At 49.9% G+C, this 26,744-nt stretch overlaps 9 protein-coding genes across 9 annotated transcripts; 5 read left to right on the forward strand and 4 right to left on the reverse strand.

The window, feature by feature from the left end:
- Positions 1-2,482: 2,482 nt before the first annotated feature.
- Positions 2,483-4,121, forward strand: YALI1_C07979g (uncharacterized protein; the record flags this gene model as incomplete). The annotated part of the gene is made up of 3 exons (XM_501505.3): positions 2,483-2,569; positions 2,977-3,060; positions 3,588-4,121. 3 exons carry the CDS (start codon positions 2,483-2,485, stop codon positions 4,119-4,121), a joined length of 705 nt encoding a protein of 234 aa, XP_501505.1.
- A 2,215-nt stretch (positions 4,122-6,336) lies between these two features.
- On the forward strand, positions 6,337-7,359 carry YALI1_C08017g (uncharacterized protein; the record flags this gene model as incomplete). Its single annotated transcript, XM_501506.3, has 1 exon — positions 6,337-7,359. The coding sequence occupies one exon, from the start codon at positions 6,337-6,339 to the stop codon at positions 7,357-7,359; it is 1,023 nt and encodes a 340-aa protein (XP_501506.1).
- A 1,275-nt stretch (positions 7,360-8,634) lies between these two features.
- On the forward strand, positions 8,635-9,610 carry YALI1_C08040g (uncharacterized protein; the record flags this gene model as incomplete). Its single annotated transcript, XM_501507.4, has 2 exons — positions 8,635-8,725; positions 8,838-9,610. The coding sequence occupies 2 exons, from the start codon at positions 8,635-8,637 to the stop codon at positions 9,608-9,610; spliced, it is 864 nt and encodes a 287-aa protein (XP_501507.2).
- Positions 9,611-10,260: 650 nt separating this feature from the next.
- YALI1_C08065g (uncharacterized protein) lies at positions 10,261-11,103 on the reverse strand (the record flags this gene model as incomplete). Its single annotated transcript, XM_501508.1, has 1 exon — positions 10,261-11,103. One exon carries the CDS (start codon positions 11,101-11,103, stop codon positions 10,261-10,263), a length of 843 nt encoding a protein of 280 aa, XP_501508.1.
- A 4,076-nt stretch (positions 11,104-15,179) lies between these two features.
- Positions 15,180-15,461, forward strand: YALI1_C08106g (uncharacterized protein; the record flags this gene model as incomplete). Its single annotated transcript, XM_501509.3, has 1 exon — positions 15,180-15,461. One exon carries the CDS (start codon positions 15,180-15,182, stop codon positions 15,459-15,461), a length of 282 nt encoding a protein of 93 aa, XP_501509.1.
- Positions 15,462-19,704: 4,243 nt separating this feature from the next.
- On the forward strand, positions 19,705-20,067 carry YALI1_C08151g (uncharacterized protein; the record flags this gene model as incomplete). Its single annotated transcript, XM_501510.2, has 1 exon — positions 19,705-20,067. One exon carries the CDS (start codon positions 19,705-19,707, stop codon positions 20,065-20,067), a length of 363 nt encoding a protein of 120 aa, XP_501510.2.
- A 337-nt stretch (positions 20,068-20,404) lies between these two features.
- Positions 20,405-21,871, reverse strand: YALI1_C08173g (uncharacterized protein; the record flags this gene model as incomplete). The annotated part of the gene is made up of 1 exon (XM_501511.3): positions 20,405-21,871. One exon carries the CDS (start codon positions 21,869-21,871, stop codon positions 20,405-20,407), a length of 1,467 nt encoding a protein of 488 aa, XP_501511.1.
- Positions 21,872-23,192: 1,321 nt separating this feature from the next.
- YALI1_C08197g (uncharacterized protein) lies at positions 23,193-24,554 on the reverse strand (the record flags this gene model as incomplete). The annotated part of the gene is made up of 2 exons (XM_501512.3): positions 23,193-24,301; positions 24,497-24,554. The coding sequence occupies 2 exons, from the start codon at positions 24,552-24,554 to the stop codon at positions 23,193-23,195; spliced, it is 1,167 nt and encodes a 388-aa protein (XP_501512.3).
- A 1,060-nt stretch (positions 24,555-25,614) lies between these two features.
- On the reverse strand, positions 25,615-26,403 carry YALI1_C08218g (uncharacterized protein; the record flags this gene model as incomplete). The annotated part of the gene is made up of 1 exon (XM_501513.1): positions 25,615-26,403. The coding sequence occupies one exon, from the start codon at positions 26,401-26,403 to the stop codon at positions 25,615-25,617; it is 789 nt and encodes a 262-aa protein (XP_501513.1).
- Positions 26,404-26,744: the final 341 nt, after the last annotated feature.

A 26,744-nucleotide genomic window follows, 5' to 3' on the forward strand; every position in this document is an offset into this window, starting at 1 on the left:
TATAAAACAGACGCGGTGTGGGGAAGCACGGTAGGGTAACCGGAGAGTTGTGGATGGGCAACTGCAATAGACTGGTTTTTCTGGGTGATCTGACCCCTCCGCGTTGGCTACGGCTTCATACTGACGCCATATGATGTTGATCTTTGACCGACTTTAATATGTTTGCCGAGTCATGGAGCGAGCTGATGCAACTTTAACCAGAGTTGTTATTGGTACACATGTCTGGGGTATAAATGCAGCTTCATGGTTATAAAGGGTCCAAGTTATTGTTGCTGTGGAACGGAGCGACATTACGGTAGCGGTTTGTATGGACAGGGTCTGTTTTTATCGCAATAACGAGTGTGGTGTTCTTGGTCGTGGTAGGGAGGGTATAGCTCTGATAATGGTGGCATGAGCTGTATCGAGAAGACGTGAATGGGTCACCGGATCGGACCTAAAATGTTGACAAGTGATTTGGGCTCGGACTCGAGATGAGTGCGAGCTCGACCTATCCTATGGTTGTGTGTCTGTGAGATAACTGGTTTGAAGTTTCCAAACATCTCTGATTGTTCCGCAGTTTGAGGGGAGGCTCTTTCTGCTGGACCCTTTCAACTATTCCTTAAGTAAACTCAACGTCCAGGTTTCGCGTAAAACAACGATAGCGGCAGATTTTAATAGGAGAAGGTAGTATAACTTTTGCATTTTTGTTGTATTACGTTTATCAAGAACCTTTATATCTATTTTATTATCTTCCACAGCTTCTGGAACACTGTTTTTGAACCCCCAGCCGACCATTTTCCTTAACTAAATCTCAACTAATGAGAGAGTTTTCTCCTTTTTTTTCCATATTGGCAATGGCCTTATCCTGCAACCTGAACATCGGGTGTATTTGGTTACTGATTGATTATACCGTCATTTTCTCACGTTTACCGTAATTTACAACCCCATCATACGCCTGAAGGACGTCCAATCTCCCCAAATCCCATGTCCGGGCCTTAGCATCCACCTATTAGTGGTGTTACATGGGTGATACTAGTGCTGGAGCTTGGGACCCATGCAATTTTGGGGCTCCTGAAAGGTCTCAAATTGGTTCACTTTGGTCCTCCGACTGAACTACTTGTACGAGTCCAGCACTTGTAGTGTTTGTTGGCTCATTAGCAAGAACAGTTGCTATCGGCCTTGTAAGAACAGACGTCTACTGTACATTCTGTACTGGTAGAATGAGCCAGTGACACCATGTCAGCTGTCAGCCATCAACTGTGGTGAATGAAGAGCGACTGGGTTATACAGTAGATTATCCACGTCTCCCCATAGCAATGTAACATGATGTTAGCACCTCCCATCAGCTATGGTACAGGGCTATGTTGCAAAGCAGTTTAATTAGCTACAGTATTGGCGAACTTTTACGAATACTGTACCGGCCAGCAGCAACATCTGAAGTCGTCACTACTCGGCAATCTGCGACCTCGGAAAGAATTAAAAAATAAAAAAAGGGCTTATGTAAGCTGTAGCGTCATTTATCAGCCTATTTGGACCTCTTTCACGTCACTATTCTGGCTACGGTGCCAGTTTACGTCCTCTACTGGTCCGCGTACCTACTCGTATCATAGTTCTGGCCCTAACCCAAGCCACATGCAGTAATGTTGGTCTAAATAACTTTGGTGGTTGACTAAAAAAAGACAATCGCTTTGTCATATACAAGGTACAGTATAATGGAGAGCTTGTTCTTTGGGGCGGTACATACGATACTTGACGATACTTGACGATACTTGACGATACTTGACGATACTTGTAGCTACCTCCTGCTCCCCTAAAAAGGATGTTCTTTTGTTGTTTTTTTGTCGACATCGATGTGAAAAATCCGTCTTTACGACTCGCTTCCGCAGATAGATATATACTCCTCATATCCTCTCGATTCTCCCACTCGCACTCTTATCAGCGCATATACTTTCACAAGCAGTGCGAAAGGGCGAAAAGGAAATGCAAGCGGAAAACGGCAAGCGGAAAACAGCAAGCGGCAAGCAGCAAGCGGCAAGCAGCAAGCAGAAAGCGGTCACGTTGAATCAACCCCGTAAATTCATGGTCATGCTGACAGACTGGGTGGTGGAGATGGTGGGTGATACATGGCGTACGTAGACATTAGAGGCCGAGACGGGGGTGCAAATTGTGAGAGGAGAAGAAAGATCGTTAGGGAGGGCGGGCTGTTTATATGACCACAGTGGAGCAGCAACTGTAGCGCTCCGGCTCCCCTCCCCCGCCACTGTCTTGTATGGAGGAGGTGAGGTGCATCTGTCGCTCCTTGCCTTGTGCCACACCAGTCCCAACCCAACCCAACCCAACCCAAGATGCAGTCGACAAGAGAAAATTAGCCTTTAGGGCCTCCCACTCCTCAGCTGTGTCTTCTCATTTCTTCCAACTCTTCTCTCATCACACTTCAAATCACACCTCACAGAGAAAAAAACCAGGGCCAAAAAAAAAAAACACAAAAAAAAACCTCGACATCATGAGCTCCAGCAGTGCTAATCTTCTTATGAAATACTACCGGGAGCTGACCGATCCCAAGAAGGCCATCCCTAGTTTTCATATTACCGTGAGTAGTCAGACACCCAAAGTGACAGACCAGAGGTCTCGAACGAACCCAACCTGTTGGTGGTGACGCAGAAACGACAGCAGCGGTGAGGGTGAGCAGGCGGCGTGTTGGTGGTTGTGGGGAAGAGCGTTCGCTGTTAGCGCTTCTCCCTGCCCCAAACCTCGTCATCTACCTGTTCAAGAACCGCGCAGGTGCGTCAGAGTGGGTCACGGTGTGTCGCAGAGCACCACAGAGTGTTTTGTGGTATGAGTGTTCCTAGGGTGTGCAAGGGATTCAGATGACATGTTGAAACGGTTTCTAAGACGTGGGTTCCACGAGCTGTATCCGACACACCTGCCTTTCCCCACCCCCCTGACCACCACCTTACACAACCTGTGCCCCACAACCATACGCGCATACTAACATAGCTCGAGGATGACAATATTTATTCATGGAATGTGGCCGTCATGGTCCTCAACGAGGACTCAGTATACCACGGCGGATACTTTAGAGTGAGTACGCAGACACTGATGCTGATTTTGTGGCCCTGTTGGAGGGTTACATTTGATGTGACACACGACACGACAGGAGAACAGAGGGAGGCAGAAGGTAGGGCAACGGGATGCAGAGCCCTTGGTGGAAGTAAAGGTAGCACCGTCGGAGATACAGAACACCAAGTATCGTTCTCCGCTTGGCGGCCATTCACACCCCTAGCTGGTTTGGTGACCCCAAAGTTGGTTTGCTGTTGACCTTGTGGCGTGCCAGCTCGAAACCATACGTGCTATCGGGCATCCATCGGCCGAACCCCGCACGCGCCACAGTACTCACAATGTACAAGTTGCGGTGTTATTGAAGTGCTACTTATTATTTCCCGTCTTCTCTGTTTCCTTTTTTTTTTCCTGCCCCTCCGTCCATTTCACCGCACCACACCCACCAAGGTGTGGCCTGTATATTATTGAGTTTTCCCCGGCAACCGAGATCGGGAATCCGCAGGACAGGACGGAAACACACAGGTAAATACAAGACAAAACTAACACAGGCACAAATGACATTTCCCGCGGACTTTCCGTATGCGCCGCCAAAATTCAAATTCACCCCACCCATCTTCCATCCCAACGTGTACAGGGACGGCCGGCTCTGCATCTCGATTCTCCATCCCGGCGGTGACGTCATGAGCGGAGAGCCAGACCAGGAGTGCTGGTCGCCAGTGCAGTCGGTGGAGTCTGTGCTCATTAGCATAGTGTCGCTGCTGGAGGACCCCAATATTAACTCGCCAGCCAACCCCGACGCCAGCGTCATGTGGAAGAAGGACAAGGAGGAGTACCGAACCAAGGTGCTGCAGGACGTGAAGCTGAGCCGAGAACATATTCCCGAGGGCTTCGTTGTGCCATCCTCGTCCTCCGCCTACGTAGCTCCCAAGGCACCCGAGCACAAGGACGTTGTGGATGACAACTTTTGGTACGAGTCGGACGATGCCAGCATGCCTGACGACGAGTCCATCGATGAGAGCGAGGTGTACTCTGATGACGACGAGGATGACGACGATGATGACGACGACGAGGATGAGGAGTAGGCATACCAACTATTTGAACCTCACCGACCCCAGAGACTGACCGCTTAGAAACCGAACATAGTAATGCATAATGTGAAAGAGAGATAAGCGGTGTTTTGAAGTGCACAGCAGTAGAAGATCCTGTACGATAGATGTGTATGTCCAAGTACAGTGCGCAAGTATTGTACAGTATTTGTACGATTGTCAACTTGCTCCCGTAACTGATAAGTTGGCAGTTGTAGTTACACGGGCCTGCCATGGTAGTTTTTCGTAGCTCTTGCTATTTTTACGACACTACCTAAGGATTGATAGTGGTTCTGTCCAGTAGAGCTATCTACAGCTACAAGTAGCTCCGATCTAAGTTCTACTTGTGGTTGTATCCTAGCACTTATACTGTACATTTCTCATAGTAACCATGTCTATAATATTATCTGTCGTCTCGTTGAGAAAGAAAGAAGGGTGTCTTTCGGGTGGACGGAGCTGCATATGTGGGTATGGAGAGGGTGTCGCGGGCATTTGTATTTCAGTGTTTCGACTCCCGAACCTTTCTCTGATTATTGATGGCTCCAACACTCCATTATTTGTAGTCAACACGTATAACCCACATCTTGTATGAGCGATTTGTCCCCTGTTTGGCATTTGGGCCTCTGTTTATATGCAAGATTATGCATGCTCTTGCAGCGGGTAGAGAGTCCATCCATGGTTGTTAGCGACACAAGTTGTAGCGAGGAGCTATGTGGGTGAAAATTCACTTGGGGAGGCCAGATTTTGTTGTCTTTGTGTTTTATGACTGTATCGGCGCTGAAACGACGACAATTTGAGTACTTGCTGGCGCTTATCCACGGTTGTGTTGTCAGGGCAATGCTAATACATGTCACCATATGCACACCACACCCACCACTGGGCGCGCAGCTTGGGCCAAATTACGCCCTTTTGGACTCACATGCCTTGCGATTTTACGTGTTTTTGGAGCGGGTGTAATTTACAGCGCAGTCCGTGAGCCATGTGCCATGTGCCTTGTGCCATGTGTGCCATTGTGCCGTGTGCCGTATACATCATTTAGGTGTGCAACTGTCTTACCCATAATGAAGAGAATAACTTATCTTCTGCACGCATCGTGGTCGGTTTTAGCAGTTAGTAAAATTCGGTGATACAGCACAGAAGCACATTCGGGAGCGGAAGTTGCGATCCAGTAGAGATTGATTTGTTCACAGACGCCATTGCTAATCACGTGAGCGCCACTGTCAGCGCAGTATTCTTCATCAGCGCGCGGTCCTCGTCCTCGTCTAGGTCCTTGTTCTGTTCTTGTATCATACATTGCTCGATAGTGTAATACGTAATACAGTATATCGAGCCATACCACCAAGTATCGTACCACAACCAAACCATGTCCTCGTTCAAAGCAAAGACTGTTAATAATCGGGCACCCTCAGCGCCGTCCCTGACTTCTATCTCCGCTTTCCATGTGCTTCTCCGCCACCGCGATGGGTTTAGCTCCTCCTATTTGGCACGGTTACCCTACCATGAGCTTCGGCTTTCCCATCGGTTTTAAAGAAGGCTGGGGTGGAATCCGGCGTTAGAGTTGCCAGAGGTGGTCCAATTTGTAAGCGCCATACATGAGAGCAGCATCGGTGTGTGGGAGGAGTTTGGGGGTCGGAGATTGGCAAATGGGCGTTTGGCGGGGTTTCGGGCAGGTTTTTGGCCGTTTTCGCGCGTCCAGAGGGTTTTTGCGGGTGTATTGCGCCCCAATCCGTCTTTTTTCACCCTTTTATACCTGCCCAACAATGCTAGACCCCTCATTAAACACCACCTTTTAGTTTGCACTAAGGCGGGTCCGTTGGAAACAAACCAATGTTAATAGCAATTAGCGAACCGTTGGACGAAGGGCAAGCAAACACTAACTTTGAGATGGAGGGGTTGGTGGGGACTACCGGCCTTGGGAGGAAGGAGTTCAGGGCTCGTTTTTGTGGATTTGGAGGTGATTTCTGTGTAATCAGGACGTGCCAATTGTCCACAGACGAGAAAACGGCTCTTTTTCCGCGGCCCCATACCCCAAACAACGCCGTCCGTGCTCATTCTTCCCTACGCTTCCAAAACGAACCTTGTGCAGAGGGGAGATGCAGGTTCCTGATATCTCCAGACCACCGCAACCAGATATATAAAGGGTGGTGTCCGTCCTCTAATCGAAATCTCAGTATCACACATTTTCACACATTGATACACACTTTACAACACAATGTCCTACACCCGAGTCACTCTTCAGCAGCACCCTAAGACCACCATTGAGCCCTCCACCTTCAAGGATGAGACGGTTCCCATTCCCACCAAGGACGACCTCAAGGACGGCGACTACCTGATCAAGGTCAAGCTGGTGTCCCTCGACCCCACCCTTCGAGGCCAGATGTCCGGTCAGAAGTCGTACATTGAGCCCGTCAAGCTCGGCGACGTTATGCGAGCCTGGGGTCTCGGAGAGGTTGTTGAGTCCAAGAACCCCGAGTACAAGGTCGGCGATATCGTTTCCGGCGTCGTTGGCTTCTCTGAGTACGCCATTGGCCACAACCAGGACCACCGAAAGATCCCCAACATTCCCGGCATCCCTCTGGAGGACAACCTCGGTGTTCTCGGTCTCACCGGTCTCACCGCCTGGTGGGGTATCAACGGCGTTGCTGGCGGAATTAAGTCTGGCGAGACCGTTCTTGTTTCTGGAGCTGCCGGAGCCACTGGTTCTGTTGCCGGTCAGCTGGCCAAGATTGCCGGAGCCAAGGTCATTGGTATTGCCGGTGGTAAGGACAAGTGCGACTTCATCACCAAGGAGCTTGGTTTCGACGTGGCCCTTGACTACAAGTCCGCCGACTTCAAGAAGGACTTTAAGGAGGCCACCAAGGGGGGTGTTGACGTCTACTACGACAACGTCGGCGGTGAGATCCTCGACATGGCTCTCATGGCCGCCAACGACTTTGCTCGATTCATCATGTGCGGAGGTATCTCCCAGTACAACCTCGACAAGCCTCAGCCTCTCTACAACGTTCTGCAGGTTGTTCCCAAGCGAATCAAGATGCAGGGCTTCATTGTCATGGACCACGGAGACCGATTCCCCGAGATCATCAAGGATCTTGCTGGTCTGATCTCTCAGGGCAAGCTCAAGGCCAAGACCCATCTGATTGAGGGCCCCGTCACCGGTCTTCCCAACGCTCTCAAGTCTCTGTTTGAGGGTGCCAACACTGGAAAGATGATCTACAAGCTGGACAGCAAGCTGTAGAGGGGCTTCCAAAAGCATTAGTATAATTAGTACAAGTATATAGCATAACGGATATGGATTAGAATTAGTCGTAGTAGAACCTTTCGCTTTCAAACAGAATTTGCTTGCTGTCGTTGCTACTTTCTCCATTCAGCAGCTCATCTCATCGACGATAAGCTTATCAATGAACTCTATAAAACGTCGAATGCTCCTTCTGGAACATGTGTCGACGCACAGAGTGACTATCACTTTGGAGTTTGAGTGAACGGCGTGGGTGGAGGTTCATTGGATGTTTGGTTCGCTCAGACTTGAAACACGTCCGAAGATATATGCCTTTGAGCATACATCAGTGTGCACCATTCTGTACGTATTAGACGCATGTCTCTTTAGATAGGCACCTATTATAGCAAGCCAACAAGCTAAGCAGTTTCGGAGATATTGGTATGATAGACGAATTAAAAGGATGTATAATGGATGGTTGGGGGGTTTCTATGTCGTTGGTCTTGTTTTTTGACCAGTTTTCTTCATGGAATGCCGTGGAATATTCCATGGTTTAAATCACATGATTCCACGGTGTATCGTGGTACTCCCAACTTGAAGGCTGTTCCTGAATCTTGGGAAAACGCAGGCATATACTGAAATCCGAACAAAGTAGGGTGACAAAAAAATATACATTCCAACTACAGTACACAGTTTATTATCATACATCGCGTATTCCTGGCGAGAGAGCGTGTCTATGTTATATAGTCTTGGTTGGTAGCAGAGAGGTTACACGTGCCCTGTTGCGCCCTGTGTATATATACCTGTGGAGGTGTTGCATTTTCTCGGAATCAAATCATTCGACATTTATTTTGAGCCGTCATGTCATCTCGCCAAAGTAACAAAGCACACCCGCATAATCAGCTGAAAACACACAAGAGTCAACAAACGTGTCGAAATGCTAATGGAGATTAATTTTTGGGAAAGACCCAAAAATCGCGCTCCTCTCAAGGGACTGTGAGCATTTCTGGGGCCAGATAAGGGGTGGATTTCTGGGAAACAAGTTCTTGTGTTCTTCTTGAGCAGCTGGACTAGGTGTTTTTCAGCCCTGTTTCCACCCCTGGCTAGCTAAGCTCACCCAAGCTTGTTAGCCATGCCTCCCCATCTCCTGTCAAGGCTCTGTTGGCTCTAAACTTTAGGGTGCTCCTGACAAGCACTGTGGCAGCGAAATAGCGGGGGGCCAAGCCTGCGTTTGCTTTCCTTTTCTTTTATTTTCGCATCCAGATCTGAACGCGAAGACATTTCTCGATATTCACCATGGGGCTCATTGAAACCGTCGGTGAATCTGTGGGCCTGGACTACGTGCAAGGCAAGGTTGGCGATATCGCCGGCCACCATCTCAACTCGGGTGAGTGAATCGGGAAGGGCGAGCGTAACAGCTGCGCTGACACAATGAGGCACATGGCCAGAATACGACACTCGTACGAGTTGCGCAAAGCGGACACAAGTTGCTAACAAAGACCCCTACTTCCACGAAGATGAGCAGGGAAATCAGAAGAAACTCAAGGCTCCCCCCGGATGTTCAGAGTATCAGGCGAAAAAATGGAAGGAGCTGAAGCAGACCGCATGGAACCACGACCGCTGCTGCTGTGGGTGCTTCTGGGCCGACTGTGGCATTGGTCTGTGTCCCATCGTGTGCATCATCCCAGTCATTGGTCCCATTATCATGTGGGCTATGCGAGGCCATATCGTGACTCTAGCCGACGAGCTGGGGTGTCCGGAGTCTGTGCTCATGAAGATGAATTCCAACATTCTCATTGACTTTCTGCTAGCTCTGGTACCTGTTTTGGGTCCCTGGTTTGCCTGGCTCAACGGCTGTTCCACCAGAAATGCTGCAATCGCCCACAACTGGCTGGCCAAGGATGTGGAGAAGAAGGGCGGTTGGGTCTCGCACAACGGCACGGGCGTCAGCAACACTGCCCGAACAGGTCTCGGAGCTCCCACATACACCCAAAGCTTTGACGGAGGCAAGAACGGAGGCTATGACTACCACAGAAACGCCCAGGGAACTCGAGATATGCGTGCTCCTCCTCAACAACAATCCAGACAGATGCCTCGTCAGCAGCCCAGACAACAGCCGCGACAGCAACAACAGACCAGAGGACCACCACCACAGCAACAATACAACCCGTACACACAGCCTCCACCAACAGCTTACCAGGCCACCACGTCCAAGAAAAAGACAAAGGCCAAGGCTGGCCAGAGTGGTGTTCAGCAGGCGGGTTACTACTGATTATTTAAGAAGACAACAAGACAGGCGTTTGTATTTTAAGAGCTATTGTGTAACAGACATCAGTAGTGAGCCGGTGGTCGAATGGTACTTGAAGTGTTACTACTCGTACTTTGGAAGTAGATGTCACTCACTTACGATGTTACTGTGGAGTAGATCATGTCTGAAAAGTTGTATTGTACTACTTTTCTCACGTCTAATTACAGTCAGATGTAGAACATGCAGAGGAACGTGTGGGGGTACTATCTATACATTATAGCTACTTGATAAGGAGGTCTCCAGCTCTTACTACCAACAGCAATGAACATGAACATGACCTCACCTCTACCGTCTCTATTCCTCATTCTGCTGTGGGCGATTTTTCCGTGCCTTACTATGAGTACTTGTATACACTCTCACCTCTGTTCAGTTACAAGATGTGCTTCGAGAAGCACGTCCAGCAAACAGGACATAATGCCCACTCATTCACTGCTCACAATTGTCCACTCAGTTAACTGCAATAACTTATCATTATCTATATGATTTTTCATGTATATAACTTATATGGTTAGATGGTATGCACCGGGTACTGTACTTTTGATTTTGATGTTTTGTGTTGACTCGTAAGACAAGTCGATTGCTGAAGTCGGTTGTTGAAGTTGGTTGTTTGCTTCTTACAGGTCGCTGGCTCCTCCAATACTAACAGCCTCTCCGGGCTTGAAGGGAGGCAGACCGAGATAGGGGCATCCGTCGCATCGGAAGGCGTCTCCCAGAGCACACGATCCACATCCTCCAGTCTTGCCCTGCACTGTGAAGTCGATTTCGGCAGTATCTTCGGCAGACAGAGTGACGGTGTTCTGTGCTGCCAGCTGGGCGTCCTTGGCCTGCTCCTCCATTTCCTTGAGACCACAAGTGCAGTCCTTGCAGGCCTTTCGTCGCTTCTTGCCGGGTCCAGGGTCGCACTTGGCTGGGATTTTGATGGGCATGGACAGGTTGGTGTCGTCTTCCATGAGGTCGTCTTCGTCCATGAGGTCGTCGTCGTCCATGGATAGAGTCACGACAGAGTTGAGGTTGACGGTAGCGGCGGGGTTAGTTCCGTTGGTCGAGGGAGCCGCAGTTGCTGGACTGGCTCTCTTGAATGCAAACTTCTTGGGGCCTCCTCCCGACTTCTTGAGCAGCGTGGTTCCTGTGGCGGCAGGCTTGACCCACTTGTCGCCGTCCTGGGCCAGACCCGCCATGATGAAGTCCATGACCTGGGAGCCGTCCACAGCACCGAACAGAGCTCCTCCGGGCGCCAGAGCGCCGCTCAGCGTCTCCAGCAATGATGCTGGCAGAGTCACGGGCTGTGGCGACTTTGTAAACACCTGGATGGAGGCGTATGTGTTTGCTGGTAGCTGGACCTGGGTGCCTATTCGTTCCAGCAGCTGGTGCGATGCGCCTTGGTTCTGGGCCATGATGTTGGCCACCAGCGCCTCGTCGGTGACCACCGAGTTGTCGAATACCAGTAGGTTAGACATGTGTTGTGTGTTGCAGTAGTAGTTGAGTCGTCAAGTCTCTCTTAGGACAAGAAGAATATCGCAGTGTGTTTTAACCGTTTGAACAGAGTCTCTACTTTTACCTTTTTTTTCCGTGGTTCTGCCTAATTACGCCGAACTCTGTTTATCATCGTGCAGAAAGTGAAAGAGGTGAGTCAAGGCTTTGTCAGAAGAGGGGCTCGCCAGCCAATGTGAGGCGTGGGATTGCAAATGACAGCAAGCACAATCGTCGATATCGGTCTCATCACGTGATCAGAGTTATACAACCGGGTTAGTCAGCGGGCCAGCCGACAGGCACTGAAGAGACGGCATAGTCACCAACAGAGTACGAGTATGAGTACAGTATGTAGCTAAAAAGTCCCCGAAGACAGTCTCATCTGGGTAAGACTTGTATAAGCTTGCCGAAAATTGCATTTTTATGTTTTATTTTTCAGTCAGAATTTAGGAATTGAAAATTAGCTGTAGTGGATTTAGGGGAGTGTTCTCCATACAGACATGTTTGGAGCATAGTGTTACCAACAGTCGTATGGAATCATATGGAACCTTGTAGAAGCTTTCGAGGGTTGAAAATGTCTTTGCAATCACTTTTGTCCATCAGAACCGGTTCGTTACCACCACCTGGGCTCTAGTCGGTCACTACTCTGTCCATATTCAGTGCAACCGAGGCTTGTACGTTATTGTAGAGAACCGCATTGGGAGTGTCAAATAACCACTTTTTTCCATTCCACAAGGTTCTATTTTTGGGACTTGTTGGAGGCACACCATGGATGAAGACTCATGTCTCGGGCGTGGCTGGGTTTGGAATGGGGTGATGTATGCGGCTGGAGTGCGTGCCACGATAGGAGCCGTTGGTGGGCTGCTCCAGGTGATCATCCAAAGTGCGATAGTGTTGCTGTGAAATTGGGTGGCAAATGGGTCGAATGGATATGTATAATACGACGTTGGATAGGGTTGAGTGTATACTCGCCCGTGCTACAGGAACACTTTGTTTGGGGTGGAAAGGAGAGTACGTACAGGAATATGGGGAGGGTGATTATATCGTACGACTGGGACTACGACTACGATTTACGACTACGACAATAACAGGCTGTCCTATGTTGGGTTTTGTCGTTTCGACGTCCTCCGCTATCATACATCCATTTATGCCCTATAGACATGTATGAGTACATACTGTACAAGTTCAGGTAGTCTAGTAAATATCTGACATTGCGAGCCTTATAAACATTACCAAGTCGGTTGGAAGTGAGGCGAACTGGGCAGTGTGTATTTACCCTTTTTTATATATATATATAATATATTATATATATATTTTTTTTTTTTAAACGAGCACCGTTCCCGTACTCTTTGGGTTCTATTAGTCCGTGTCTCATTCTTATCATCTCCGGGTTCGACAAGATGTACGATACCATCGAAAGTGTCGCAGTTCGAATTCCAGGAAATACATGTAGTCGTCTGCGTGATCAGAAGATGGTTCGACTATACAGCTCTTGTCACACCAGCTCCGTGGAACCCTTTAGACGCTACCGTTTCAACGCCAGCCTAGGCCCAAACGTGCAGTAACGTTGAAAGCACCATAATAATGGAGTTGGTAGGCCGTCGACTTGCAGCTAACGGGAGGATTGGGTTTTGTGGGGTAAAAACATGAGGCAGTTGATGTCTGAGGTTACTGGCCGGGTTTAAATGACAAGATGGTGACGTGGCAGGAGCCCAAGAGCGGTGGATTTATGGTTACAACAATGGCGTTCGTTTTGCTTCTTTCTGAAACTCTGCAAGATGTGTCCTTGTACCGCCTCCAAGGTAGTTTTGGAGGTTCATGCACTCGTCATTTTTTTACAATAGCATTATAGGAGCGATGATGGAACATAGCCAAGTGGCAGTGTTGCAGTTGGACAACGACAGGTGACATATCACTGTTATGACTGACCTCCATAGATATGACGTCACCCGCGCATTGATTCCTATGGCTCCGCCCACGCACGCACTACCCATCTGCTTCTCCGGCGACGCTATCGGAGCTCTACCCCACACTTCGGGCTTGCTACTGTATGCATAATTATCCAAAAAACGTGGGGATGATACATGTTGGGGAGAAGTAGGCGAAGAGATGGGTCTGAAGCGTGGGGATGATATGCGTTGAGGAGAAGAAGACGAAGAGATGGGTCTGAAGCAGTCAAATCAATTGTTCAATCGGTGGCAAGTAATCGAGGGTGCAATTTAATCGGGTGGCTATTTGCTGTGCAGTGATTCCAACAACCGTGTATACACATGTCCAAGTGACACTCTACGGCTCCAACCTGTCACTACAGTGCGAGCGCGGTACTTGTACGGTGTTCGTCCGTACTCGCCGGCCCCTGCGTAGCCTTCCCCACATTCCTCGTCAAAGAGACAGGTCCACCATGTGCGACGATACGTCTGTCGAGTCCCTTCTCGAGACGACTGCCAACAAGAGACTTGGAGGGGGCTTTGGACCACAAAGACGGTGAATTTCCCACGTGTCTTGGGGACCGATGAGATCGATTTCTGGTACTCGTACTCGTACCGTACTTGTGCCAGCGGCTCCGACTGCTACAAGGAGTATTTGCCAGTCGCTAGTCGATCTTGCTACAAGTAGTCTGATCTCATCGGACGTAGGTAGATCTACATATGGTGCCATCTCTCTGAGACAGTCTAGGGGCACTGACGAAATGCAAAAGAATATGTCGGCAGTACACCGTGTTGGGGGATCGAATATACGAGAGACTGTGTCTGTATCACGTTGTACGTGTGCAGGGATCCCTGGTGTTAGTTGGCAAATGCTGCTATTTTTGACCTTGATAAACCACCGCAATTCCACCACCTTCGAGACTATTCTTCTTCAGTCGGACTTTCCCCCCAAAACGCTAATAGTGTGACTCACTTGGATCATGCGAGCACCATACAGCCTACCTGTCCACCTGACCTGAGATGTTGCATGGACGGGACTGTCCCGCCTGTGGTGGGTGACGTGATTGCGACGACGAGCACACCACCGGCCATTCAAGCCATCAATTCGAGCGCTTGTCGTGCGACATGCCACGGTCCAATTGTGGATTCTTAATTTTGCATCTTTCGCTAAGTAGTACAAGCTACAAGCACTTTTGTGCCTTGTTTCTCTCCATCATATCATCCTTGTCAAACCATGACGCAATCGGGACAAGCAGGCTGCCCATCAGAGTTCGAGACAGCAACAAGATAACAACGGATCGGGGCTCGAGAGAGAGTCAATGGGAGAGTCGAGAGAAGCAATTGACCATTTGTAGGAGCCACAGAGTGCAAGTTACAGTACAGTACCATTTCTTTACCATGACATTGATAACACCATCTCCATCTCCAATTGCCTCTTCCATTGGTATGGCGTCATCTATCGCGGACGTGTTCCGTTTCTGCCGCTCTGGGCCCACAGTTGTTATGTTAGTAGACATGGCATGCACTGTTACGTAGCATTGTTGGGGTCTGTCGTCGTCGTGGTCCGACAGGCGACTGCACGGGGCCGGGGGCCGGGCGACGGCTCTCAGTGACCCCATTCCCATCTTGTGCATGGATGGTGGCGACGGCCTATGTGATAGATACAGCATCTTCTTGTCTCCGTCTCTTTCCCGCTGCTGGGCTCCCGCTCTGAAACCGCTGGAATGCTGAAATACTCAACCAACCCGACAATTACCCGCCGTGAAAATTCACCTCCATTTCCCGTTGTCATGCCCCACACTTTTCTGGAGTCCCTCCAAATGGGGGGTCCTTGGGTTGTTTGTTTAAGATTCGCCATTTAGGCTTCCAAACCTAAACCAGAGAGCTGTTTGTGTCCACAGAGTTTGTATGCGCGTGCACGCTCAAGTGACCTCTTATCATAGCGTTGTGCGAACCCTAAATATGACGCCGGCGTTGTCGTCTGGGCCGTCCATCCACAGCGCCGAAACAGTATATAAAGGCGGGGGCCAGGCGCCTGAAATGACTCCCCATCAGCTTTGACTCGTTCAAACAGAAACACATCCACCGCAAACACACCCACCGCAAACACACTCCCCACCACCACTACTCCAACCATGTCCCACACCAAGAACGCCCTCCCTAAGTACTTTGGCAAGCACGGCCACCAGGATCAGAACCCCAACGAGACCAAGAAGGGAGGCCACGGAAAGGGCAACTGGGGCAAGCCCGAGGACGACATTGAGGATCTCGTCGAGTCGGGCGAGTTCAACACAGGTTACCACCGACGCCGAACCAATTCCAACGGCGTGGGCAACATCCAGCGGCCCGACTTTAACAAAATCTCGGACGACTACGAGCAGGCCATTGTCGAAGAGGAGGTCAAATACCAGTCCTAGAAGCATCGATAGAGCTAGGCTACGACACTGGATTCGTGGTTGATCCACAATCTATATTTATGAAATGAGTATTTATGATTATGACTGAACTTGTACAGTATCTACTTGTAGTGCACGTAGTGGGAAACCGTACAAGACGCAATTGTGCACCTGGAGGTTGATTGACGTCTGGCGATCGATTGGAGACCGAATGACACATTTCAACCTCAGATGCAATTGGTTTAATCTGCTCAATTGCACCATTGCACTATTACACCTTGTCTCCGACGACTTGCAACATTCTTGCTCGGATCCACCCTCTCTATACGCTTAAACAAACATCTGTTTCAAACTTCACTCTGAAAACCCCCCAAAAAGACCCCTTGATGATACATTGAAGGCTAATATATAATTTAATGCCCTGGTCGACTCCGTTCCATGCTAATCATACCCTTTCCGTGCTCACACTAGCGTCGGTTAGTTGTCTCCGTTGTGTTGTTTGGTTCTCTGGGGGCTTTTTTAGTGTCCAATTATAGTTGGCTGTCTCTCTGCTCACAACCCAAAAAAGCACGATAAGGCATGTTTAGGTTGGAGAGATCCTGGTTGCGGGTGGTCAACAGAAGAACTCATCAACTGAAGAGTGAATATATCTAAAGTCGATAAAATGCATGGGAAGCAACAATTGACCCGTCTGTCATCGAATTGATTGATTTTGGACCTTCCTCTTCCTCTCTGAACTCTCCGTGAAGAGACTACTTTGGACACGGTGGCCAACCCTGTCTTGCTCCCTCTTTCTCTTGTCTCCTGTCTCTCGGTCTCTCTACCAGTACAGTACTGTAGATACACTTTGCCGATACTGTACGCTCAGACAGTCCAGTAGGGTAAACTGGACCAACTCAACTCTGATCGTCTGCCTTGTGGGTCTGCAATTGTGGCTTATCGAAGCGGTATCAGCAGGAGCTGCAGTCTATCGATCAAAAATATGTACTCGTACAGTACATAAAGCAGTATCATACTTATCGTACGGCTGAGCAATCAAAGCAATGGTTTCAGAGCAGCTTTCTTTGTCGCAAGTGAAGCCGTTGGTAGCTTTCGGGCTCTTCCGACCCTCTCTCGTATCCCTTATCCGACCGTCTCATCCATTGCCGGCCCTATCATGCCGGTAAGATAATGACAAGACTTTGGAACGTTTAGTTATGGTACGAGTCCACTGGAAGAACAAGCAATGGTCCATGGAGATAAATCTTTTCGCTACCAACGACTTTTGGTTCTACTACAGAAACTAGTAGTTCCATTTCTTTCCGAGTAACTCACGGACCAAGCGGGAGAAACTCATACTTGTGGTAGGAGCGATCCTGAGAGCTTGGCTCTTGACAGAGGTCAGGGGGTCCTAATTTTGGCGGCCGTAAGCCACCTTTAAGTGTATCCGCCTCAGTCTACGGTCATATTGGTGTCTGTAACATTCTCATTATCGCTCTTTTCATTCAATAGACATCTGCCACGTCTCTTTCTGCCAGCACATGAAATAGCGCCAAGTTGTGGTTAAGTATAATGTGGGGTCCAGGCGACTGTCTTATCCGCCTGAAATGCAATTTTGAAGTGCTCGCTGAGGCATTTTGTTGGTAGCTAGTGTCTGATACTGCTACTCCGTCACTTCTTCAGCGATGCTCTGCAGCCCTCGCAGTGGGTTAGCAGAGACTCCCAGCGAGAAAGGCTCTTCGGGGGATGAATGGCGGAGGGAGGTGTAGCACACTGGCACGAATTTGGGAGAGTTGGGAGGTGTTGCGGGGGTAGGTGGACAGCTCCGTTGTTTGCCAGGCTCGGCGATGGTGATAGCGATTGGTGGGTGGATTGAGGGTCTTCGTTGAAATGTGTGCATATGAGGGTTGAGCAGGCGTCCATGGTGGGAGGAGAATCGGAGAAGAAAAAGGCGGGAAACCGGTTCTGATTTATAGTGTCAAAAAAGGTGATGGCAATACTATTTTTCACTGAAAAGTGTGGATGATTGGGCCACCAGTTGTGCGGCTCGGAAAAGAATTACTGAGCCGCACCAGTTTCCGGATGTCTCCAGTGGGACTTGGAGAAGGGGTGGAGAGAAATTCAAGTGATAGAGTGGATAATCGGCCCCATTTTAATTGATTTCACTTTTTTTTTCTTTGCTAAAAGTCGCCTGATATGCTGGCTTCGACCGCCATATGGTCTCACCCAATGCCTTGATGTAAGCCGCACACTGACCTACTTTAGCCGAGAGTTTGTTGTATTTAATTTTTATATTGATTTTTATTTTATTTTATTTTTGAAAATCAGCAGGGAACGGTGAATGTGGTCCTAGTCAATGGGACTATGGTATAGATTTAGTTGTGGATCTTTCGCGGTTTTGGAATATTGACTATCTGGTTCTTTAGTCTGAGCCTGCGTCTTGTCTCGTCTGGTGAATGTCCACAGCTTCCGTGGAACCCGGCAGCCTTTAACCACTCAACTCTACACTGAGTATCAGATATTAACAGCAAAAGCGAGGAGTGTTTTCTTGGTCTGCTCCACGGTCGAGGAAAACAAATTGTGTTGTGATCATTGGTGTGTTTTCGATGAACACATCTTGCTTTTCTCAGACAGTCTCACGAATGATAAGATCTGCTGTAGTAGAATGTGCGCTGATGTAAACAGGTGATGATGAGTTGAGAGGTTCTGAATAGAGACAGTTGCAGGTGTAAGTATCCAATACTATACATCTACAACGTGAATGCTTTCTTCAGCTAAAGATTCATCTCTCAGGAAACTTTTGTGACTTCTCAAGTCGACAGCAGAAGAGCAGCGATGGGGGTCCATGAAACAAACTAATGCGAGGTTGTCTTTCTTCCGAAACAATCTCGATGCCGTACGGCACTTCTTAGTGATTTGGAGCGCATCAACACCAACTAGCCGCGTGGCAATTTCCCATGGTTTCAGAACAGTTTGATCTGATACTTGTCTTGTATCACCATTCGAGGGTGTTGCTTACCCGATACGATACGATACGATTACAAAAGCCAAGAGTTTCAGTGAGCAATTGCCTGATATTTCTCTCTATGAAACACGGTGACACTCTTTATCTACACGGGTTTTGTCTCCCAAGTTCAAGTTATAAGACGCCGAAGAGTTTAGCACTCAGTAGCTAGCGGGAAAATACACACAGCCATCGTCATTATCGTTACCTGCTAGTCTATACTTGATAAAACCGTCAATGGAAGCATTTTAACCATTTTCCTCCAGCCACATTCCTGAAAATCGTCATATTCTAGGTTGTTGTATCACCATGTCTCAGGACACGCAGCAGCTTCGTCGTGCATCGCCGACGAGAAGCAGGTGCCAATGGGGAAACTGCTGAATTGGTCTTCATTGGATGCAGTCAAGATATGGAGATGTGATAGACGGCTGAGGGGTGAACTCAGCTTGCAGGTGTTGATGATACCGCCCTAACAGTCCAGGGTTCTCAATCACCACTGCACCTGGATTTGAATGTCTGTGGACACCAGACAAAGCATTCGTATTCTGGCTGCATTTCCCGAGCCCATCTGATTACACGCAGGGAGTTGTTTGGAACTGTACCGTGGACATGATACCGCTACTGGTACTGTCCTCAAAGTTGCAGACCGTTACATCTAAAATAGGCAAGATCGCCATTGCAGTAAAAAGAGAACGCATGGAAGGGCTCAAAACCAGCACAGAACCCCTTGATCTGCTGGATCGACCACTACCCCCTCGTGTCAAGACGCGTTTCAAGTCTCTTTCCGTGGTCCACAACCCTCTTCCGCATTGATGTACGAGCCCTTAAGATGGAGACTAAACACACGCTTTCAGAAGTCTTCCGAGGGAGTGAGAGCGAGATACGCCTAGCTGAGCAAACAAGCTGTTAAAAATAGATGCACCGACTTCATTTTGACGTATACTGCTCATCGCGCGTCTGTTTGTTGCCCCAGATGGCAGCTGTAGGCCCGAAACGTCCAGTTTCAGTTCATGTTTCATCACGTCCTTCCACTTAAGGGGTAAATGACCGGAGATGATTTACACCAGAGACGCAGTAAAAGAGCGTCTAAAAACCTTGCAAGCCTAGGAAACCTTGGAAACGGAGGCAAAGCGACTAATTATAGCCATAAAGCGTGCAAACTACAGCTGTATATAAAGACCTTGTCCTTCCAGGATTGTAGCCTTCGCAAACTCACCTTCCAAACAGTCAATCACTAGCCATACCCACACACACACTCTCTCTCTCACACACACACGCACAATGGTCTCCATCACTTCCATCGCCCTGTTGTCTTTGGCCTCTCTGTCCGTGGCCAAGCCCATCCCCAACGCTGTAGTTGACGGTGCTGACATCGAGAAGCGAGGAGTCCGAACCGTCTACGAGTGGGGCAACTATCCTACCGAGATCGGAAAGACCACCATTGCTCTTCCTTACACCCAGAAGGAGTGGGGTTGGTCCATGTCTGAGGATGGAAAGACCCAGACCGTGTGGAACGGTCACACTTACGACGTCCCCCACTACTCCACTGTGCACTGGACCTCTGAGATTGTCAAGACCAACTACCAGACCCAGCCCGTCTACTCCCAGGTCACCTACACCAAGACCAAGACCGTCACCGACTAAATTCCATCAACTAGCTGGCCTAGAGCACTCCTTCGTTTCATATACCTCTTTAATTCATTCGTTTCCTACACAAATGTAGACATGTTGCTGTATTTTCTATGACAAAGTGTGGAAACTATGTCATAGTCTTGTCTGTCTAGGTCTAGCTACTCCATTGAAACATACCATGTCAAAGCCTACCAAAAGTATCAAGTCCAATATCCAGCAACGGGCACCGCCCTACATCAAGCATACATTACTGACCTAGCCTAGATGTCTCTACTCGTGTGCTGCAGCAAAATCTCAAAATTAGTCTAAAGCGAAAGTGGTGGTGATGGGAGCATCCGACGAATCAGGGCTACCCGGTGAAACTGGAACTCTCGCGTAAACTAAACTTTCGCTTCATCAGCTCATCCTGATCTGCAAGAGACAACTTGTTGATGACTTTATCCATCTCGTCCTCGTCGTAGTCGTAGTCCAGCTTGTTGAGGGCCTTTCGGGTCTGACGGCGTTCTCGTTTGGCTCTCAGGTCATCGTCATCATCTCCGTTATCGTCGTCATCGTCGTCGTCATCGTTATCATCATCATCGTCGTCGTTGTCATCGTCGTCATTGTCAACGTTGTCGAGATCGATATCGTCGCCGTTTTCGTCGTCTCCATTATCGTCATCGTCTCCGTTGTCGTCATCCTCTTCCTCCGGGTAGCCACCGAGCTTGAGCACAATCTTGTCAACAATCTCGTTCCAGTCCATCATGCCTCCCATGCCAATCTCTCCGTACGAGCCCACCACCTTTTCGACTGGTCGAAGTACCTCGATCCAGGGCATTTCCTCCTTGATAACCTTGAGATGGCGCTTGGTCACGGGTGAGTTATAGGCATACGACGTCATGGAAGGAGCCACCAGAATGGGGTACTGTGTGTTCCATGCTCGCACGACATTGGTAAGCAGGTTGTCGCAAAGGCCAATGGCGATTTTGGACAGGGTGTTTGCGGACAGAGGACAGATGACGAGAATGTCGGCCCACCGTCTGAGCTCAATGTGCAGTACGGGGTCCGACCGGGACTTCCAGGTCGACCACTCGTCCTTGTCTCGCCACAGAATCACGTCTGTATGGAACTCGCCGCGGCTGACAAAGTGTTCAGCCGCCGAGGTGAGCACAATCTGGATCGCCACTCGATTGCGTCCGTAAATCTCCTCCAGCTTGTTGACTATGAGACGCAGCTTGGAGGTTGACACCGACCCCGTACCGCCCAGCAGAATGTGGATCTTGCCGTCGTCCTGGGGCAACCGTGGGTCTCCCTGCTGGGTCGTGTCTTCGCCCACAGCCGTGGACTGGCGCCTTGCGATGGGAATCTCTGTGGGGGGAGGGTGGCCTCCAGCCGGGTTACTGAGGGTGCTTTCGACAATGGAGATTTGTTTGGGGGTTTGCTGGGTTGGCGAGACGGTCTGGTTGCGGCCGCTGGCAGACCCCGACCGGCTGCGGGTGTTGGCGTGCTGGTCAATGTCGTCGAGCTTGAAATGGGCGTGCACGCTGGGTTGTTTGGCGTGCTTGACCGAGGTGTCGATGATGCTGGGCTGCCGCGACCGGGGTTCGGGCAGCGCAATGTGAATCTCGTTGGCCGAGTCGCGGCTCAGCTCACGCTTGAGCTGGTCCTTGGGGTCGTCCAGCGAGTCCAGCGACGCCGCCAGGTTGCTTTTCTGCATGATGCCCTGAGGCTTGTCTCCCTGCTGCTGCGACGGGTGCTCCTTGCGGAAGTCGAGTCCCTTGTCGTCGAGAAACTTGGACGGGTGGGGCGTTTCGATTTTGAAGGTCGGTTTCGCCATGGTCTGTGTGTGCGTAGCGTGCGATACGACTGGCGGTGTGGTGGGGTTGTGTGTTATGACTGTGTGTGTGTGGATGGAGTTGTATGTGCTCAGGAGGATTTGATTTTCACCTGCAGGACCCGACCCAAAAAAGCAGAAGACAGGTAAACAGGCGGTCAGAGAGAAGCCGAGCTATAGTACAAGGTACAAGTGCGCTGTGGGCGCCGACGGCTGCTGTTTCTGTCCCTATATATATATATCCCCCGCCTGGGTTGTGCCCCATTTTGCCGTTCCCGCCACCGCTCCATAATATCGCTGCCCGCCTCACGGTCATGTCTGTCTCTCGCCACTTGCAGTCACTTTTTAATTAGCCTGGACTTTTTTCTCCCACGCCAAAAAAGACTATATTGAAAAAGACTGTCCCACAGGCAAAAAAACACCGTCTGGGTCCGGGAGCGAAACTTTGCCATGGGCGGGAGGCCGAGTGACAATCATGTGTTTGGAGAGCCGAGCACAGCCTTTTCAGGAGGAGTTTGCACAAAGCAAAAAGAAAAGGAGAAAAACCTCCTCCAAAACCCCCCCCCAAAACCCCCAAAACTGCCCCCCACGCCTCTAATCAGTACCGATCGATAATCTCTCTCCAGTTGGCGGTCCCGGACGTGGATATGTGCCTTATTGCCGCACTCGTGACGTCATACGCCGCACCACCGACATGGTAGCCGTGTGTCTTGGCGGCTATTCGGGCGGTTCCACCGACGAGAGATACCGCTCTGGGCCACCAGGTTTCCGAAAGCGGCCAAGCTTTGGAGCCTCCGTTTTCCAAAAGTGCTTTTTTGACTCGCTTTCGATCGCATTCCACGCTTGTTTATGTTTACGTAACATCTACAGTATGTACAATGACAGGCCTCGCTGCTTGACGTAGACATGGTACCAAGAAACCATCCAGTGCCAGCAACCGCTGTGACGTATGACCCCGGTGGCAAGATGACGTGTGGGGATCACAATAGGATCCAACATGGCTCAATCCCCATGGCAACCACTTGTACACTCTTTCTGGACGCACTGTAGCCCGTGTTTAAACCGCACTCTATGTGAATAGGCACGAACGCGAGTGGTTGCACATCATCACAATAGAACCACGCTAACGCTGAGAATCAGCTTGTGGCGCTACTTGTTGTAGGGGTTCGATCGATTGCACTAGAAACGACACTAGTGGTTCTAGATTGTACTAAATCTAGCTATAAGCGGGGGATCGTGTGTACATATATATGAATAGGCGGCGGAGTGTACAGGAGCGCAATAATTGTACGTGTACCGTTCCTTAATTAAATATCTATAAAGTCTACTTGGCAAACCGATCGCCCTCCTCGTCCTTGAGCTTCTTCTCGTTCTCGGCCTTCCAGCCCTTCTTTCGCTGACGCTCCTCATAGGCGTCTCTGTTTTTCAGAACACGGTCCACAATGGTTCGTGTAGACACCCCGGCAAACTCGTGAGTAGGAGCATCCTGGTAGATTCCGGCCTTCTTGGCCCAGGCGTAGGGATCCTGTCCATCAAGATCGGTCACGGGAGTAGCTCCGTGGACAATCTTGACCACCTGGATGCCGGCCTTGGCAAGACCCTCCACAAAGCTCTCAGAAGCAATGTAGGGAGCCTGGAGCACCACAGCGTCCACGTATCGGCACTGCAGAACACACAGGGCACGCTCCTGCAGATTCATGATGGGGTAGTTTTCGCCCTTGACCTCGTTGACAGTCTTATCGTCGTGAAGACCCACGACAATCAGAGCACCCTCCTTGGAGGCAGCAGCCCGCAGATCCTTGAGCAGCTGAATGTGGCCCATGAAGAAGAGATCAAAGGCTCCGTCCACATACCAGACCTTCTGAAGCCCCTTGTTGACCTCGGCCGAAGGAGCCACAATCTCGGCAATGGGAGCATTCGCTCCTGTGTACATGTAGACGCCAGAGTGGGCCGCCTTGGCATCGGCACCGGTGGCGTACTGCTCGAACCGCTCGAGAGCGTCGCCGTGGAGCAGGAAGTGCTTCTTGGACGTAATCTCGTCGGTGGTAACGGTGGGCAGGTGGTGGTTGGTGTTGGTGGACAGCATTCGGCCCACCAGATCGGTGGTGGAAATGTTGGGGGTTCGCTTGACCACAATGAAGCGGCCAGCGTCCTTGACGGTCTGGTAGCAGTCGTTTCCGTGCTCGTCGGTGGTGATGTCGTCTCCGTGGACCACGTACTTGCACTGGTAGTCGTCCATCACCTTGGGGTCGGTAACGTAGGGGGCCTTGAGAATAGGTTTGGTGGACCACTTGCATCCTTCGACCGCCAGAGCTCGCTCGGGCAAATGCATCACCACGGGGCCCTTGTGCTGGGCGATATCCTCGTCCGAGTGCACTCCTACGTACAGTTCGTTGCAGAGCTGTCGAGCCTGTCTCATGGCACCGGCATGGCCTGTGTTAGTTGGAATCGAGGGGTGTATCAATTGATTGCATCAGGTGAATCGGACCGGCCAAGTGTGGTGACAACAGTGCCAATACCAGCCCTTCGACACGTCTTTCAACACCTCCACCCTGGTGGGTGATCTGGGATATGCAGGGGTATACCCACAGTCAGCGTTCACCCGCCGACAAGTTCACCCGTACTCACCGTGATGGGCAAAGTCGAAACAGCCATCGATCCAAATTCGGTCGTCTCGAAGAGCCATGGTTGATTATCTGGGTCGTGCTTTGTTTTTGAGCGTCAAGAAGTTAGACACTGATCGATGAGACCGCCAGGCATAAAGTTTGCACGTGGAACGAACCATGGCCAACAGAGCAGGAGCTCAAATGGAGACACACATCCCACACGCCGAAAATACTGCCGAAAATACTGCCGAAAATACCGCCCAAATCACCGCCCAAATCACCGCCCAAATCACCGCCCAAATCACCGCCAAATCCTGCTCAATTCCTCAAACCCGCCGCCCGAATCGACGGTAAACCCATGCTCCAATTGGCTCGTTGTTCCATCCCAGTGCAACCATGACTCGAAAGAGTGACTCATGATTGCTGCCCTACACAAGATTGCGCTCGATTGATAGCCCTTCTAGCTAAGTACGTCCAAGTACGGGCTCTATTATCGGTACAATCATCGGCACATACATGGCGTAAAGTCAACCACCCAATGACGTCACGATCTCCAAACACCCGCCCCTCGCACGTGTTGGTATCGTATCTACATGACCGAAGGACCCACAGAGACCGGAGCTGGTATAGCGCGATTTTGCACAGCGCAATTGGCACAGTAGCCTCGGATATTCTAGAATGTTCCAGTGTCATCGGACCCCAACCACCAACTACAATTCTGAGTACTGCAATTCTGAGTAACTACAATTCTGAGTAATTGTCACTCATATACTTGACAATTACATGGTTTTTTTTTTTTTTTTTGCATGTTTTTTTTACTACAAAATCCTTGTCCATGCTGCTTTGCACAGCCTTACAGTCGTCAATTGAAGCTATTCCACTTGCCTAATCACTTGCATGAGACGTGGCCTCAAAATGCATAGCAAGTTAATCAACAGTATACGGATATACAGATACTACATGTACAAGTACGAGTGCAGAAAACGGAAAACACGTGGAATTAAATGCATGAATAATATTATAAGTTATATGGATGCAGAGAATGCAAATGCAAATGCGGATGCGAGGAAGGCAACGATGCAATGGGTTCGTCTAGAATGTTGTTGCTCTATATTCTATAGCTTGGCTGAACCCGCGAAATTACATAATCCATCGCTCCTTGACCACATCGCCGATGGTCTCCAGCTCGGGCGTCTTCTCGCCCAGATCAGCAAGTGTAACCTCATCAAAGGCGTTGGTCACCATGTCACGCATGATGGCAGTTCGCTTGAGAGCAACCTCCCGGCCGGGGGCAGTCTTCATCTTCTTGTGCATATGCAAGAGCTTGGCCCCAAAGTGGGACATGGTATCCTCGTCGTCCTCGTCTCCGGTCAGAACCAATGGCCGATTCTTGGCACCGGAGTAGGCGGCAAGTCGTAGAATGCCCATGGCTCCGATGGCATCCAGTCGGTCGGCGTCCTGCACCAGGTGCAGCTCGACACACTCGTTGTGCCACTTGCCCCACTGGCCAGCCTCTCGGAGCTTCTTCTCCGTCGAGTAGCTCATGTTGTTGGCAATCTTGACCACCAGGTCCTGCTGCTCCTGAGTCAGGTCGGACTCCTGCAGACACTTCATCATGACATCCTCGCCGTTGTTGAGCTGATCCCGGTACTTGGAATCGTTCACGTCATGCAGCAGCGCCGCCACCTCGACCACCTTCTCGTCGACGGGCTGGGTCTCGGCCACCTTTCGGGCCAGAACCTTGGCCATTCGCACCACCCGGTTGACATGGTGCATGTCGTGGGACGGGTCAAATTGCTGCATGTGGTTAGTCACCATCTCGTGCATGGTGGCCATGGGATCCCGGGCTGTGGCAGAAAACTTGAGCTGCTGGGGCTGCTGAGGCTGAGTCTGTGTCATGGTTGTGGAGGTAGAAGTAGTTGTGCTCATTTGTGTTTGTGTTTGTGTTTGTGTTTGTGTAATGTTGGTAATGTTGGTAATGTTGGTGTGTGTAATTGTGTGTGTGTGCAATAGCGCTGTAGCTTGTATCTTGCTGTATGTAGTTCTATCACTTTCGTAGATTCGTGTTTCGCTAGTTCGTTATACCTCTTTCAAGTGGGAGCCGCCACCCTATATATAGAGCAATGGGGCTGCTTTCTCCCACCGGATGTGCCGCGAGATAAGGGTCCCAACCGCACTATCTGCTGTGTCATGCTGGCGTTGTGTGCGTCTCTCATGCACTTACCACAACAAAGCATAGCTAGAAGGTTCCAATCCGGGAAACACTTGCC

This window comes from Yarrowia lipolytica, chromosome 1C (assembly GCF_001761485.1).
Source record: "Yarrowia lipolytica chromosome 1C, complete sequence".
NCBI classification, from domain to species: Eukaryota; Fungi; Ascomycota; class Dipodascomycetes; order Dipodascales; genus Yarrowia; species Yarrowia lipolytica.